At 34.6% G+C, this 14560-nt stretch overlaps 1 protein-coding gene across 1 annotated transcript; it reads right to left on the bottom strand.

Moving 5' to 3' along the window:
* Positions 1 to 2487: 2487 nt before the first annotated feature.
* LOAG_03168 (cadherin domain-containing protein) lies at positions 2488 to 11806 on the bottom strand (the record flags this gene model as incomplete). The annotated part of the gene is made up of 19 exons (XM_003138705.1): positions 2488 to 2848; positions 2927 to 3387; positions 3539 to 4039; positions 4252 to 4530; positions 4733 to 4921; positions 5154 to 5441; positions 5948 to 6433; positions 6704 to 6886; positions 6988 to 7230; positions 7468 to 7674; positions 7820 to 8052; positions 8352 to 8541; positions 8688 to 8967; positions 9041 to 9207; positions 9517 to 9754; positions 10025 to 10173; positions 10247 to 10354; positions 11252 to 11511; positions 11713 to 11806. 19 exons carry the CDS (start codon positions 11804 to 11806, stop codon positions 2488 to 2490), a joined length of 4917 nt encoding a protein of 1638 aa, XP_003138753.1.
* Positions 11807 to 14560: the final 2754 nt, after the last annotated feature.

Genomic DNA, 14560 nt, shown 5'->3' with positions numbered 1-14560 from the left:
AATCATTTTTAACTGTTAACAAAATTTTAAGTGAAATTTTCTAAACAAAAATGAATAAAGTAAATAAAATATACACATTTCTATCTATCGCCTCCTTACCTCCGCTAGAATTAGCGCAGAAAAACGTTATTTTGCAAACTACAGTAATTCCTCGATTTTTCCTACGCCATGACTGCCTGAAGTAAACTATAAATCATTGCCAACTGTTGCTGTTGTTCAGATAGCCTTTGAGAAGGAATTGCTAAATTTCAGGCCTTGATTTAGATTTACACTTAAGAAGAAAAGTATCAGTGTCTCATCTCATGGAAAAATTGCAAATGCGTATTCGTGGCTTATCATAAGATGGATTAAATTTCAATAATAAAATAAGTTCGAAATAATTAAACTGTTGACACTTTAATTTTCAATAAGTTTTATGCCAGAAAGATATTTTGCTCGACCTTCTACTCTGAAACACTGAACGATTTCCGCAATTTATGCACTGGTACCCTTTATAATCTTCTATTGGCGTTAATGTGACGAAGTTTTCCGGGCAGGTTTCAAACAGGTGATTTAAGGCTAAGTCCAATTTTGAATAAAACACTTCTAGGCTACAAATGGCTATGTATCATCTTATAACTAACAGCATTGTGTGCTTATGTAAAGACCATATAAATTGGATGATTTTACGATATAATTAGTGGACATTAAAAAAGATTGATTAGTTAGAAGCGCATTTTGCATCTGTGCACAGACTTTCCCTAATACTCCTCTCGGACCTCTCATTCTTTGAAACCTCTGGATAAAGAGATTATGCAGAATTACTCAGAAAACAAAGGAAGTTAAATTTGATAAATCATTTTCACTCCATCAAGTGCTGTTGATTTCACAGTTGGATGATTCACTTGAAGGCGTTAAAGAAGACAATTGGTGGAAGTGAGACCTACAATTAATCCTATCGTATCACTCTATCTTCAACACAAAAGATGTAATCCCATCCCGCTTTTATATTAAATCCCTGCTGGATGCTTACAAATTCGACGACACCGAAATCCAGAATTAGTTGCTTTAGCCTTCTTCTTACATTTACAGCTAAAGAGTATTAGCTTTCGTAGAAGTTAAACTTTTCATTACCTTGTTTTATGTTTCAAAACTCACATGAATTTAAATAAATTTTCTCCCTTACTTTTATTCAGGCTGTTCGTTCAAATTCTCTGTTTACTTCCATTACTATGAATGTTGGTAAACAAGTAGTTTGACCAGTAAGTGGACAATGAAACAGCGTAGACATGAGGTCCATTTGATTACTCCACTACAGGCGACTCATTAAGATACAGCATAAGTTGATAGGGTACTCTACAGCATACCGTTGCGTTGTATGTTCTTCAAGTGTGAAAACTTCTTACCGTAAGATTGAAATACTATCAAACTGGATAAAAACGAAAGAGATGAGAATAAAGAATGGAAAAAGGAACGAAAAAGATAGATCATTTGGAAATTAACATTTTAAAATGACTAAGCAAAGTCATGTTCATTCATGAACAATTACTTCGAAATCAATGTTTCAAGAAATTCGCATCTATCACTTCCAATTAAAGACACCATTTCATTTCCCAATCAAAAATTTTCCTTTTCAGGACTTATTTAGAAACATGAGAATTTAGTCGAAATGTTCTTTTTCAAGCGTAATATAAATTTACAGATCTCACTATGCAACTCACTTACAAGACAATTTTTGAAAGCCTCTATGAATTTGATTGTCTGTCGCTACAAATGACCCCCAGATGGAGGAGGTATGTGAGGTATGTTAATATCAATAAAAGATTTATATTCATTGATCCTTCAATATTCAATGTACCCATAAAGGTACGCTGTATAGACTATCGCCAAACCAATGACGCATGTCAACTCTCAGACCTCAGTCACCATCAGATGTCCTCACATACAATGGACAACAAATACATTAAATGACAAAATCAACAAACTGCACCTCGCAAACACATGCATGATTGAACAGGTACATACAGGAACAATTAGCACGACGAACAATGGATGACGAGACTGCAACAAATTTACATTTGCATATAAATGACACTGTATCTCTGTTTTGAAGTGTTTTTCACATGCGCATTATCGCACTCATGTCAACCACAGCCAAGCTACGGTAAACAACGAAAGCCAAAATAGATCGGGGAGGCAAATACTGATCGAATAAATGAATAGAATGTGTTAAATCAATCATGCGATTTTAATCCTAATGTGATAAAACATAGAATCATTCGAGAAAGAGAAAGAGAAAAAGAGAGAAAGATTTAACCATCGATTTTCACGACATCATCTCAACATTCACTTCAGCAAACTTTTTTTTAAGAAGAGAATTTCGAGACCCGTTTATTGAAAAATATAATCTGTCGTGGTCGATGGAATCTTTTATTGCCACAACAACCCATTTATTTTATCATTCAGTTTGAAATTTGTTTTACTACAGCTATAGATATCTACAGAAAGTTAATTTGACAAAAGGAAACCCACTGTAATCGTCTTGGTGAATCCTTCTGACAATAGTGTGATTTCCATATAAACCAGATGATTATCCGGCTTTTGGTTTATTTGCAACTGTCCCGTTTGACGATCAATATCAGCCCATTGCAGACTATTCATATTTTTTTCATTTTTAAACGAAGTTGTAAAATATTCAACTGTAGCACCAGTTTTCGCTACTATAGTACCAAACACTGTGCCAGGTTGAATATCTCGATGAAGCCGATACTGCTTTTTGAATTCGATTGGTGCCTCTAACTTTGGATTGCTCGAAATCAAAATATAGTGAAGCTCGGTGCTCCTCCGCAATTTATCATCATCTCGAAATCTAAACCAATTTTTTATTGAAAAGAAATTTATAGTAAATTCAATTCTACATTCCTCGCTTTCCTAAACATGAACTTACCCATTGTTAGTGTGTCGATCGTAAACCAATACAGAAAAATATTCCGGATCGCCTGTGAAAGGACTGACTGTGAAACCACTGTCGTTTATTTCAGAAACAATTTTTGCACTTCTTATAATTTTATAACCGACTGTTCCATTTAAACCAGCATCCTTATCTAAACAATTCCATGGAACGAACAACGACTTAGACCCAACTAGAATCGCCTTGGTTCCGAAGCATTGTGGAGAATTATCATTTTCATCATCCACTTGAACCGAAATGACCCTTGACTTCAAACTATCACTTTCAGCAACGACTAGACGATAGAAGTTCACTTGTTCACGATCCAACACTTCAGCACAAATTAAATTCTGTTCTTGGAGATGAAATGTTTTCCCGGCTGGTATTTGACGTAATAACTGGAAATCTCTCCCCAATGTTTCTATTTTGCCACATACTTTGCCAACATTGTTGTTTTCCTGAAAACATATAATTACTGCAAGGTTTAGAAGATTTGAAGAGTTTTAAGCAATAGCAAGAATCCATCACATACAAGGAATTGAATAAATGAAGAGACAAGTTGATATTGCGATAAATGAAATAAATAATGAAAGGAAGGGTTAAAATCACTTGAACATGAATTGAGATTGTATCCGTGCCAGAATGTCCACTCCTTTTGCCCACTACCGTAATTCCAAAAGTAACATTGTTAAAAAGTGATGTCGTTTCAGCTTTAATTATTACTTCGATCCGCTTTCCAACATATCCATTCAGGCCTCTTGTTAAAAATATGCTCCCATCAGTAGAATCAACCCAAAACGGTCCGAGATTGCTTTGAACACGATAACTTGAATTACCATAACTTAATGAATATATTACTTCTGCTCCGCAAGCAACAGCATGTACTTGGGTAATCAATTGTCCAAGCAAGCTTTCGTCAATCTCAATATCATCATTTGGATAATTTGTAAAATTAGGTGTACAATTTTCTTCTGTATCGGTGTGAATGAAAACGAGTGTTGCACTAGAAAGTGGCGGAGTGCCTCTATCTGTTGCGATTATGGTGATATTATAGATATGGTTTGGTAAAAGAGGACCGTTCAGAGTGATATCACCGTTGCTTTCATTGATCTGAAAATAGTAAGCACTCTAAATCACAGAAGGGTTAAAAAAGAACCCGGACGGCTCACGACCAAATTTGAAGTCAAACTGTATTAAGGTTGCAAATCAGTAATGTTAAATATGAATCAAAATGATCAAAAATTGGGAGATATATTGAAACTACAGTTAATGGGAACTTTTTTTCAGAAAAAATTCTGAAAATATTAAATTGATAAGACTACCTTAAACGGCATCCATTTTTGCTGCAGTTTGTATCTAACTTCACCATTTAGAGCAGAATCCAAGTCTCGTGCTACTACTTTACCGCCCAAATTATCTTCTGCTCTTGCTGAGACATAGAAATGATAAAATTCCTGCTCCCAGTGCGGTATGTTATCGTTTAAATCTTGCACTTCAATCATTATTGCACAGTTTGTTTTCAACAAGCCTCCATCCGTAACAATTATGGTTAAATTGTGGAACTGGGCCAGTTCGAAATCCAACACCAATAATGCTCGAATCTGATGTTTGATAATGAAGCTCTTGTAATATTTAACAGTAAGAAATGAATGAAACAATCTTATTAAAAGATGTTGAAATATCACCAAAAACTCACTGGTAGTTTGTAGTGAGCATGGAAAACATCATAGAAAGACGATGATTATTCTAGAAAACGGAAAGTTAATTGCAATAATAAATTGGTTATTCAATTGAAAAACATACGATTCCAGTATGCGGATCAATGCTGAATGTTTTCGTGCTATCATCTATCAATTCATACAATAATATTCCATTTGAACCACTGTCATCGTCAATACCATTGAAAAGTCCCAGAATTGCACCAGGAATGTTATTTTCGGGAACGATAAATTTATTATTCTTGGAACATTGCGGCGCATTATCATTTATATCCTAGAACCATGAATTTTTTTTCTCGAGTAGCTAAACCACCAGTTGATAACTACTTATGTATGAAAAATGCAACCCCTGCTTGATTAATTAACCAGTTTTAAAGCATCGCCAATTTTACTAAAATAGATTGCCATTTAGAAGAGGTCTTCATGTTTATTCTTTATAAAAATCAAAAAAGGGGGAAATTATCCGGAGGACTTTATTCAAAGAAATCTGGAGAATTAAATTTTACCGCTATATAAAGCTGAAATAGGAATTCGTGCTTGCTCGGAATTGAATTTTTGTCTGAATTGAAAGCAGTAACAGAAATTGATAAGTAATTCACAATTTCATGATCGATCTTGGATGCAATGAAAACTTCACCAGATGGAAGAATTTGGACAGGATGGCTTTCCGTAACTCCAGATGTTTGAAATTCAAAACGTTGAGTTATATTTTTGGGTGCTAGATTGGTTATAATTGTCCCCAAAGGTATATTTTCTGGTATCGATAGTGAAATTACTGGAGGAAATGTATAGATCTGAAAGAAGAGTTATTCAAGGCTGGTTAAAATTTATTTAACGTAATTAAAAATCTAGCAAAAAAATGATGCCAAACTACAGCGAAAAATTTAGGTAAAATGAAGAGGTTTATACTAACTGCGGGGAGAAAATGAATGAGAATGATACTGCTTAGCCTTAGCCTTAGCACCTTAACTATCATCACCTAATGTACCACAAACTTCTGGTGATAGTTTTAAAATTCATGAATACCAGTAAGAAATCCAAATTAGAAATGAGTAGTTTCAAGTTATATCAATTCATGGTCAATCGAAGAAAGGTTTATCCTACTTGACGTAAGTTGTATTCTACTAAATTTTAAGCGAATTTGTGCTTAGCACGGCGTGTTTGTTAAGTCGTACTGCTGTAACTGCAATAAAAAGATGATATAATGATCTATCATCAAGAGGCATGCTGAAATCACAATTCCTTACGAGCAAGAAAATTAAATCCGAAAAGGTACTAGTTATTTTTTGAAGAAACTCACTGTTTCATCTTCCTTGATTTCTACCACAACCCTGATTGTACTACGTCTTGATTGTTCTCCGCCATCAGTTGCGGTCACATAGAATTGCAACTGATTCAAACCATTAGGAAATTTCATCAGTTGTACAATGCCCGTTTCTGCATTAATACCAAAAAAGCTACTGTTGACACTGTACGTAATATGACCGTTGTTACCGTCATCAGGATCATGGCATCGTAATCGAAACAATTCTGCACCAATCCCTATCCAGCGAGAATCAAGAACAAACTGAGCTGTTCCATTAAGTTCAAAGACTGGAGAATTATCATTCTGGTCAAGGATATTTAATGTTCCTTGGTGCATTGCAGTGGACCATTCGCTATCCGCATAAACTGTGAAACCAATTCTAGTTTCCATTTCGCGATCAAATGAACGACGAGCTCGCACTTGACCCGTGAATTCATCAATCAGCAAATCAGTGGTGTTGATCCGATAACGAATACCTTCCTACAATTTTTTTTTTTGAATGAAATTTCTTATTGAATTAAATTTTTGCAACTTTAAACCATGCCTAAATTTCAAATGCATCAAATATGCTCCAAAATGCTGCAATAATTCAACATCTCACGGACAATGAAAAATACCCATTTCAGTGAACAGATGATATTACACCTTGTCTACTATTACGATAGAAAGTGAAAAGTTTGAAGTTATCTATCTTCTAATCGATAAAATTCGACCTTTTATAAGATGCAAGTTGCCGTTATAAAAACTCACAAATGATGAGTGCACAGAAAATGAAGCCAAAATTTTTTCCGGTGACGAATTCTCGCTGATTTCAATGGACCAGTTGTTCGGGATGAATTTCGGTACTTGAAGCACACTGTCCAGTAACCATAAATGTACAGTAGCATTGTTACGTGACAAATGACCGCCGTTATCTTTCGCACCCACAACGACCTGAAGATACATCGCTACATTATAATTACATTTACCCGATTGCTAAGAATGGTAAGTTAAATGTAAAAAATTTAAGAAGGAAAATGGATAAAAGCACTAACTTCCATTTTCGGTCCAAAGTTAAGTAAATCGGCATGTGTGGCCAGATACATTCTTCCACTTGCATGGTCCAATCCCAAGAAACCTGGGACAGAATAATAAAACAAATATGATATTTGCGCAAATTTTGAACTGTCGTCATCAAATGCCTCCAGCTGTACGAGATGAGTACCCGGTGGATCCCCTCTCACAATGTAACCATGATACTCAACCTGGCCAAAATATGGATCATTGTCGTTTACATCCTGAAAACAGGTAGAAATATAATGTTGTATTACAGTTTTCTACCAAAGCATAGATAACTCTCCTGAACAATCTAAACCGTTGGTTATTATTTTAAAAAATAAAAAAAAAAAAGGAAGAACTATTGGTTTAATTTGGCACTTTTTCCTACAAGGTTAAATTTATCGTCAAGAAACAAAACAGTGTAAGAGCTTGGTATTACATTAAGATAATGAGAGAAATATACGAAAAAAACGAACTAAGACGTTGATGAAAAGGAGGGTTGAAGAACTCCGTGGCGGATTCCCGTGATCGGTAGCGGTAACAGTAATTTTATGCAGCTTTTTAGTTTCTCGATCAAGCTTTGTACGTAGCAATATTTCTCCAGAAAATTCCTTGACCATAAATATTTGTTCCTTAGGGGGGCCTTCTATACTGTACGAAATAACACTGTTATTTTCATGATCCTGAATATCAGTTAATTTTAATGACGTTAAAATTTTTAATATCACTAAATAACAGCCCTACAACAATTTTCACTATCCAATCAAACGGTCCAAGCGGTTCTATCTCCCAAAGTTGATGGGTTTTGTTCAATAGGAAAAATCACACCTCATCAGTTGCAGAAACTTTAAAGAAGACGGTAAGTGGTGGAGTGTCTTCTGACACTTCAACTTCATAAAAAGAAGAGGGGAATTGCGGTTTGTGATCATTCACATCGATAATTGCTACTTGAATTGTGCAGATCGAAAATTTATCACTGGGCGCGGCTTTCCGTACTATTATTTCAAATTCGTAATTCCATTTCGTGCGGCTTGGCCATGCTTTGGAAAGTGTCACGATACCTATCAATCATTTCGATTAATTTTTCAGATAACTGAAATAATTCAGGCTATGTTCAGGATACCTTTCTTCCTGTTTGTTCATTCCATTACTACAATGAAATTACTGATTCCTTGCATTTTTCATTAAATGTGCTCCATTTAACGATATCTAACATTGGGCCACCTGATTTTGTATTCCTTACTGAACTAAAAAAGGTCAAAACAAGAAGAAGTAGATGATAATTTATTTGTTTACTTAAATTTCATTGTATTTTATTGATCGCTCCGACTGAACAGAAAAGTCGAAGTCAGAATTTCACCTGTATTTTTACCAACCGAAAATAGTCCTTCATTTTTGCCATCCTCAATAATTGAAAAGTGCAAATCTTCCTCAGCAGAGGCTCGAACCGCAGCAACAAATGACCCCTTTGTTGAAGTTTCAAAAATATCAACTTTTACAAAATTTTCTTCAAGTACTGGAGCAGTATCATTTAATTTCATAACAAAAACCTGAAAACGAATGGGTTTTCATCAGTCTCGCAAGTTGCATGTATCCCTCGCTGACAAACTGATTGAAGCAAGTCTCACTCCCTTTTGTCCTCCTTCGCTAGGAAAAAGAAATCTTCTTTTTGGTTTATAATCCCCAAAAGATTGACCTTCAGATCGCGTTCCAAAGAACGTGGTGGCACGCCATCGTCTGTTGCACAAAATTTCAGCAAAAATTGCTCGATCGGCTTATCCACTAATCGGTTTTGTCGTAAAATACCGTAATTTTTGCCACTTTCTAATCGAAAATAATTCTCATTGTTACCATCAATTATGGATATCCGAACATTTTGCCCATCATCTCGATCACTTGCCGTTATCACGGCAACTACTGAACCTATAGCTGTTTCTGAACTTATCCATGCAAATTCTGAATTAGTTGGGTAGATCCTGCAAAGAGCTGAAACTTGGAAGTAGAACTAAAACAATTTTGTAACAGTAATCAGAATCTCAAATTAATTACCTGAAATTGATTTGGGGATCATGTAAATTGATATCTGTGAGATGTATATAAACCAAAGTACGACCAATTAATTTTGGTTCACCTTGGTCTTCTGCTTCCACTGTCAAAACACACATTCCCGAGCAGTCTTGCAAACAATCATCTTCTGAGCAGTTCAGCATAGTATGCTATAAAATACTAATTTTGTTTGTAGTTTCGGGTTAATTTCCTTTTGAAGATCCGGAAAAATGTATCTAAAACGATACTTCAAGCAAAACAAATCACATGACATTGAAACAGAGGAGAGTGAATCATTTATTTCTCAGGATCGCTATAATATAAGATTTTGGAAATTTCTACGTACTGCTAATGTTTCTGCATGGCATATTTCGCAGAATCATAGTTTGTTGATTTTGCCAAACAATCGACTTTTCGGAGACTGAAACACTCTTTACAAAGCATAGAATTTGTAAACAGAGTCTGAGCGTTTTATTTACCTGAATAGTTATTATACCCGTGTTGTGATCAATTTTGAAGTATTCGGAAGGATTCGTTATGAAACGATAGCTGATAAGGCCGTTATCACCAACATCTGCATCAGTAGCTTGAACCCGTAATAATGTTGCATCCGACAATTCCGATCTATTCAGCTGGACATCGTAACGTGGTTGACGAAATGTTGGTGGGTTGTCATTTGCATCTAAGACGTTTACGTAGACTATGCAGTAGCCTGAACTAAAACAATTAATTTTTAAACAAGGGTATTAAGTATTTGAATTAGAAGTCAGGGTGAAGAATATTCGGTCAATGAGACGATAGTTATATAAATGTATTTGCCATATGTTTTCTTCAGTATTCGGGAGAGAAAAATCAATAAACATATTCATTCAATTCTAAATCTTCGGCTAGAACTTTCTGGAGATCAAGAAAACTTCCTATAACTTTAATCGTGGTAATAAGCGATTATACACTATCATCATAAAATTAAAAGTACTGAATAATGACCGAGATGGGTTGCCTCCATCATAAGCAGAAATATTCAGAATGAATAGATCTTTCGTTTCACGATCCAGTTTTGCTAGCAATTCAAGTAGCAAGACATCTCCACCAGTACTGTTCGAGGACCTTATTAAAGTGAAAAATCCTTTTCCACCCTGAAATAAATCATCTGAATTTTCAAATCTTTCAAAATTTGTAACAATCTTCCAAAAAAAAGAACCGACTAACTTCAAGCTTATAATTTACAATCGTGCCATTTTCAGCTAAATCCGGATCGCTCGCTGGTTGTAAGCGTATTCGACTACCAATAACTGCTGATTCGACAATTGAAACATTCTAGAAAATAAAAGAGATATTTCAAAATTATTAATTGAAAGAATTTGTCTAAAAGAACATTGGAGGAATTTTTTTTGCTTTACTTTATATGGATTTCAATCTAATTTATATTAAGGTAGCAACGATAACCAAATTTCCGGGAAGTAAAGCAATATGAGAATTAACAATGCACCATAAATTCATGAATTCTGGACACCTGCAGCAATAATCCATTGCCTGAATCTATTATCCTTGTGCATTTTCATTCTCACTAATTATCCTGCTTCAGATCATCGACAATTACGAAGCTTTTTCCGTTGTGTTGATGGAGTGAAATATATAATTAATGCTTCCGATTAATGGTCCTTCTCTAATATACACAGGAAAATTTACTGCCGCGGAAAGTGATTAATCGTAATGTTTTCCTGCTTTTTAATTATGCAAAATTTTCGATTGAGTAACTAAATTGATCTTGATGATGCAGAAGGTCAAATATATTCCAGCTACGAACTAGTACTTAATCTTCGACGGGAAATGTTATTTAACTCCATAAAATAACAACTAAAATGCAATCATTCGTTATAGCTTGTTTATAATAATGCAAAAATTGAAAAATTATTGCTGAATTTTCCTGCATTTCTTGAAACATATATCAACTTGGTTGAGCAAAAAGATCAAAACTGATCACCGAACAACACTTTCCAAGTTCCCATAAAAAAAAGTTTTTTTTTATTCAATTAAGAATCACAATTGATTTTTAAAATTCGAAAAAGACTATGATTGCACTGGCCAACTCTTTGCTCAGCAGATCTTTAATTAATAGCGACGATTATTTCATAACATTCTGATCCACTTTGAATGCAAGAATTTATCAAGAATAGTAAATCTGTGATGCTATATGCTACAACTTAAACCAACCATATATTTTGAAGGGAACGTCGGGCTGTTATCGTTGATATCGAGTACACTGATTCGAATTGCAATAATTACGCCCGGTTCGGCAGTTAAGATCAAAATAATTGTACCATTGGGTGCAATCGTCTCTCGGTTCAATGGTGCAGAAATGTGAACTTCACCTGTGTGAATATTCACTGATGCAAACTGGTTATAGCCATTTAGTCGATAGCTGAGACTTGGTTCCAGCACAATTTTGCCGACCAATGTACCTTCCGCGATATCTACAAGAAATAACGGGAAGGATCAGAGAAATAGAAAGTTAAAACTTTAAATCCAACACTAAATTATAAAAATATTTAACTTATGATTCGTATCACATGCAATTCTCAGGTTTCCGTTAAAATGGCTGATGCAGAATGCTGCAGCGGTAACTACGGCATTAGTAAGAGCGGTGTATTTTTATTTCTAAAAAAAAGTTATACCTTCTGGAACTTCAAAGTCGAAATTTTGTGCCAAGAATAATCGGATGGGAATAACCAGATAGTAGAGCAGGAATATTTGAAGAGCACATCGCATTCCACACACTCAATTAATATTAACATTTTATATTCAAAAAAACAAAAAACACAGCGGGACAGATTACAAAATACAAATTTCGCTGACAAAAAGTGTTGGAAATTCGTAGTTTGATAGTTCAATGATTCAACAAAGATAATCTTCCGAGATAAGGGAACATCTTCCATATTTTACTTTTACCTTCCTCATATCACCCCCAAGTTCTTACATGACCGTACCATGAGATTCTCATTTTTCATTGGAGTGAGAAAACCAGAAAGTGCGGTGGACTTGGTGAATGAATTATTTATGGGTATAAATCCGAATTTTGAAAAGTAGCAACAAAAGCGAAAGTACAAGCAGGAGGAGAATTTAAAGCATAAAAGTATGAATAAGAAGTTTTGAGAACAAAAAGTCTCGTTAATAACAAATTAGCCTCCAAGTCTCTAAAACAATTGTTTGCTTAATTGAGACGTATTCAAAAATAGCAATACCCAATGAAATATATATATATATATGTATACATTTAAAAAAGAAAGAAAATTAAAAGAGAGAGAATGGAAAACTACTGCTAATTGTCGCTGTCAGGAAAAAAAAAAGACGGATTTCTGTTTGAGAATGAGTAATTTTAAAGAAATAATCACATGAAATTACTAAATTCTTTTGTTTGATATGCACTGTGCTCGTTTACTTGAAAGATTATAGTTCCCAATAAGTAAACGAGCACAGTGAAATATTGCACTGTGCTCGTTTACTTGAAAGACTGGAATTGATTACTAATAAATTCTACGGGAAAGACTTTTGTTTACTTAGTTTTACTTTACATCTTAATCATGCTTGACAGACGAAATTAATTAATAAAATAATAATGCACTGAGTGATCATAATTTCTGATCTAATTCTTGTTGAAAGCAAAAAGAAATAGAAAAAAAACAAACTTTTCCGTTGACATTGAAATTGTGTCCCCATACAACACAGCTAATCTTTTTCATAAGTGAAGGGCCAAAAAATTGAATCACTTTTTTTTTTTTATTTTGAGTAAGGAAAAACGAACGATTCTGAAGATAGGACGCAATGGGCGCAAGAAGACACAGAGAGATGTCCGCCGATAATGGCATGCAGATGTAATCTTATCGCATGATCATGGAACAAACCCAAATGACGTGTCAACAGACTATTTCGAGGGTGAAAAATAAAATAGCATAATCTTAACAAAAGTAAAATGACTTACTGTAGCGGGGCAGGTTTGCAAATGGATCACGGTGTGGCTGTCAATATTTAAATGATGAAGATTACTCTTGCCAACAATAGTCAGCGCATTTGAAGTGAAGTAACCAGTTAATTGGTAATCATCACAATTTGTTTCTGGAAATTCTGTAGTAAATAGTTCTGACTAGAAATAATCTAAAGAAGGAATGTCATAGTTCAGTCCCTTGCATCTCTATTGATAGAAATAGAATGTCAGCTGAGAAAATTGCCCGATAAGGTGAACTGGTACTTCCGGCAGCGGTAGGCAGGGAGCTGGGCGGATCCGAAATAGCTGACCATTGGGGCGTGGCCCTCGTCATCCACAGAGGATGTCCTTCCTTTAGCTATTTCTTTAACAGAGGTCAACAGTATACTTTACATGGACGGAAGGCAGAAGAGAAATGTCACTCGCAAAGACGACCTTCGAACCGTTGTGTGGATGCGGCACGAAACACTTCCGGTGCTGAGCACTTGAGATGTTGATAATACTTCTCATCATCATGAAAAAACTTATTCGAGGATTGAGTTTGTATGAAAATCGAAAAAGTAGAACTTGTTGACTATGAATAAAATACATACCTTACTCCATCTTCACAAAACTTCGATAATTTCCGCCCTTCAATTTTTACAAATCATGAATGTGAAGAGGTTGATGTAATTGTGAAGTAGTCTTTAAATGCTTGAAAATCAGCTTCTAGGCCAAATTGCACGAATGAACGATTACTCTCGGAGTTCTATCATAAAACTTTCTTCGTGCTTCAGTTCATAACATAAAATATTCCCTTGTTATTTGAGGAATAAATTAATTCATTGTTTTCCAATGTTCAGGAATTTGATTATTGTTTTAACGAATAACTATGGTCTTATAAAGTGCTCTCAGTTTTTTCGTTTTCTCTCGATAAATTAATAACATCATTTAGTGATTTTTGCTAAATCGATGAGTAATTTTTCCCTTCAACAATACTGTCTTATTGAAACACGCACAGTGGTTGAAAAACACTTTTTAAAATAACTTTTATATTGACTGCTAATGAAAATTTACCACTTGAATTTGCCTTAATTTAATTCTGCTCAGTCACTTAAATTTAAAGCGGTAGTGGATCAGAATTGCTTCCGTGAATGAAACTAATTCTATTATTCAACAATCACTCCCAATCTTTGCTTTCGAAGGTCCAAATTTACCGAAATTTTCGAATTTACCGAAATCAGCTCAAATATTTCCTTAATCCCTCCTTTGGGAATAGTTCTTTGAAAAATTTAACCATGTTTGGAAATATTGGGAACTGTAGAAGGTGACCGAGCAAATTTCCGCTACTTGAAATAGAAGTAATCTGAAGAAATGTTTAGTCATTCATAATATGCACTTTATCGATTAGTATGGTTCAGAAAAAAGAAATTAATAACGTTTCAACAAGCTACTGAGAAAGAGACCTCTTGGAGGATTCAAAAAATATGATTTGGATTGGAATAAAATAGCAAGATAAAATTTATGGATTTTAAAGCTGAAGATAATCCGTGTAATTGAGC

The sequence above is a fragment of the Loa loa genome (assembly GCF_000183805.2).
Source record: "Loa loa unplaced genomic scaffold supercont3.86, whole genome shotgun sequence".
In the NCBI taxonomy this organism is placed as follows: domain Eukaryota; kingdom Metazoa; phylum Nematoda; class Chromadorea; order Rhabditida; family Onchocercidae; genus Loa; species Loa loa.
Note: the sequence above shows the minus strand (reverse complement) of the source record. Positions and strands in the feature narration are given on the sequence as shown.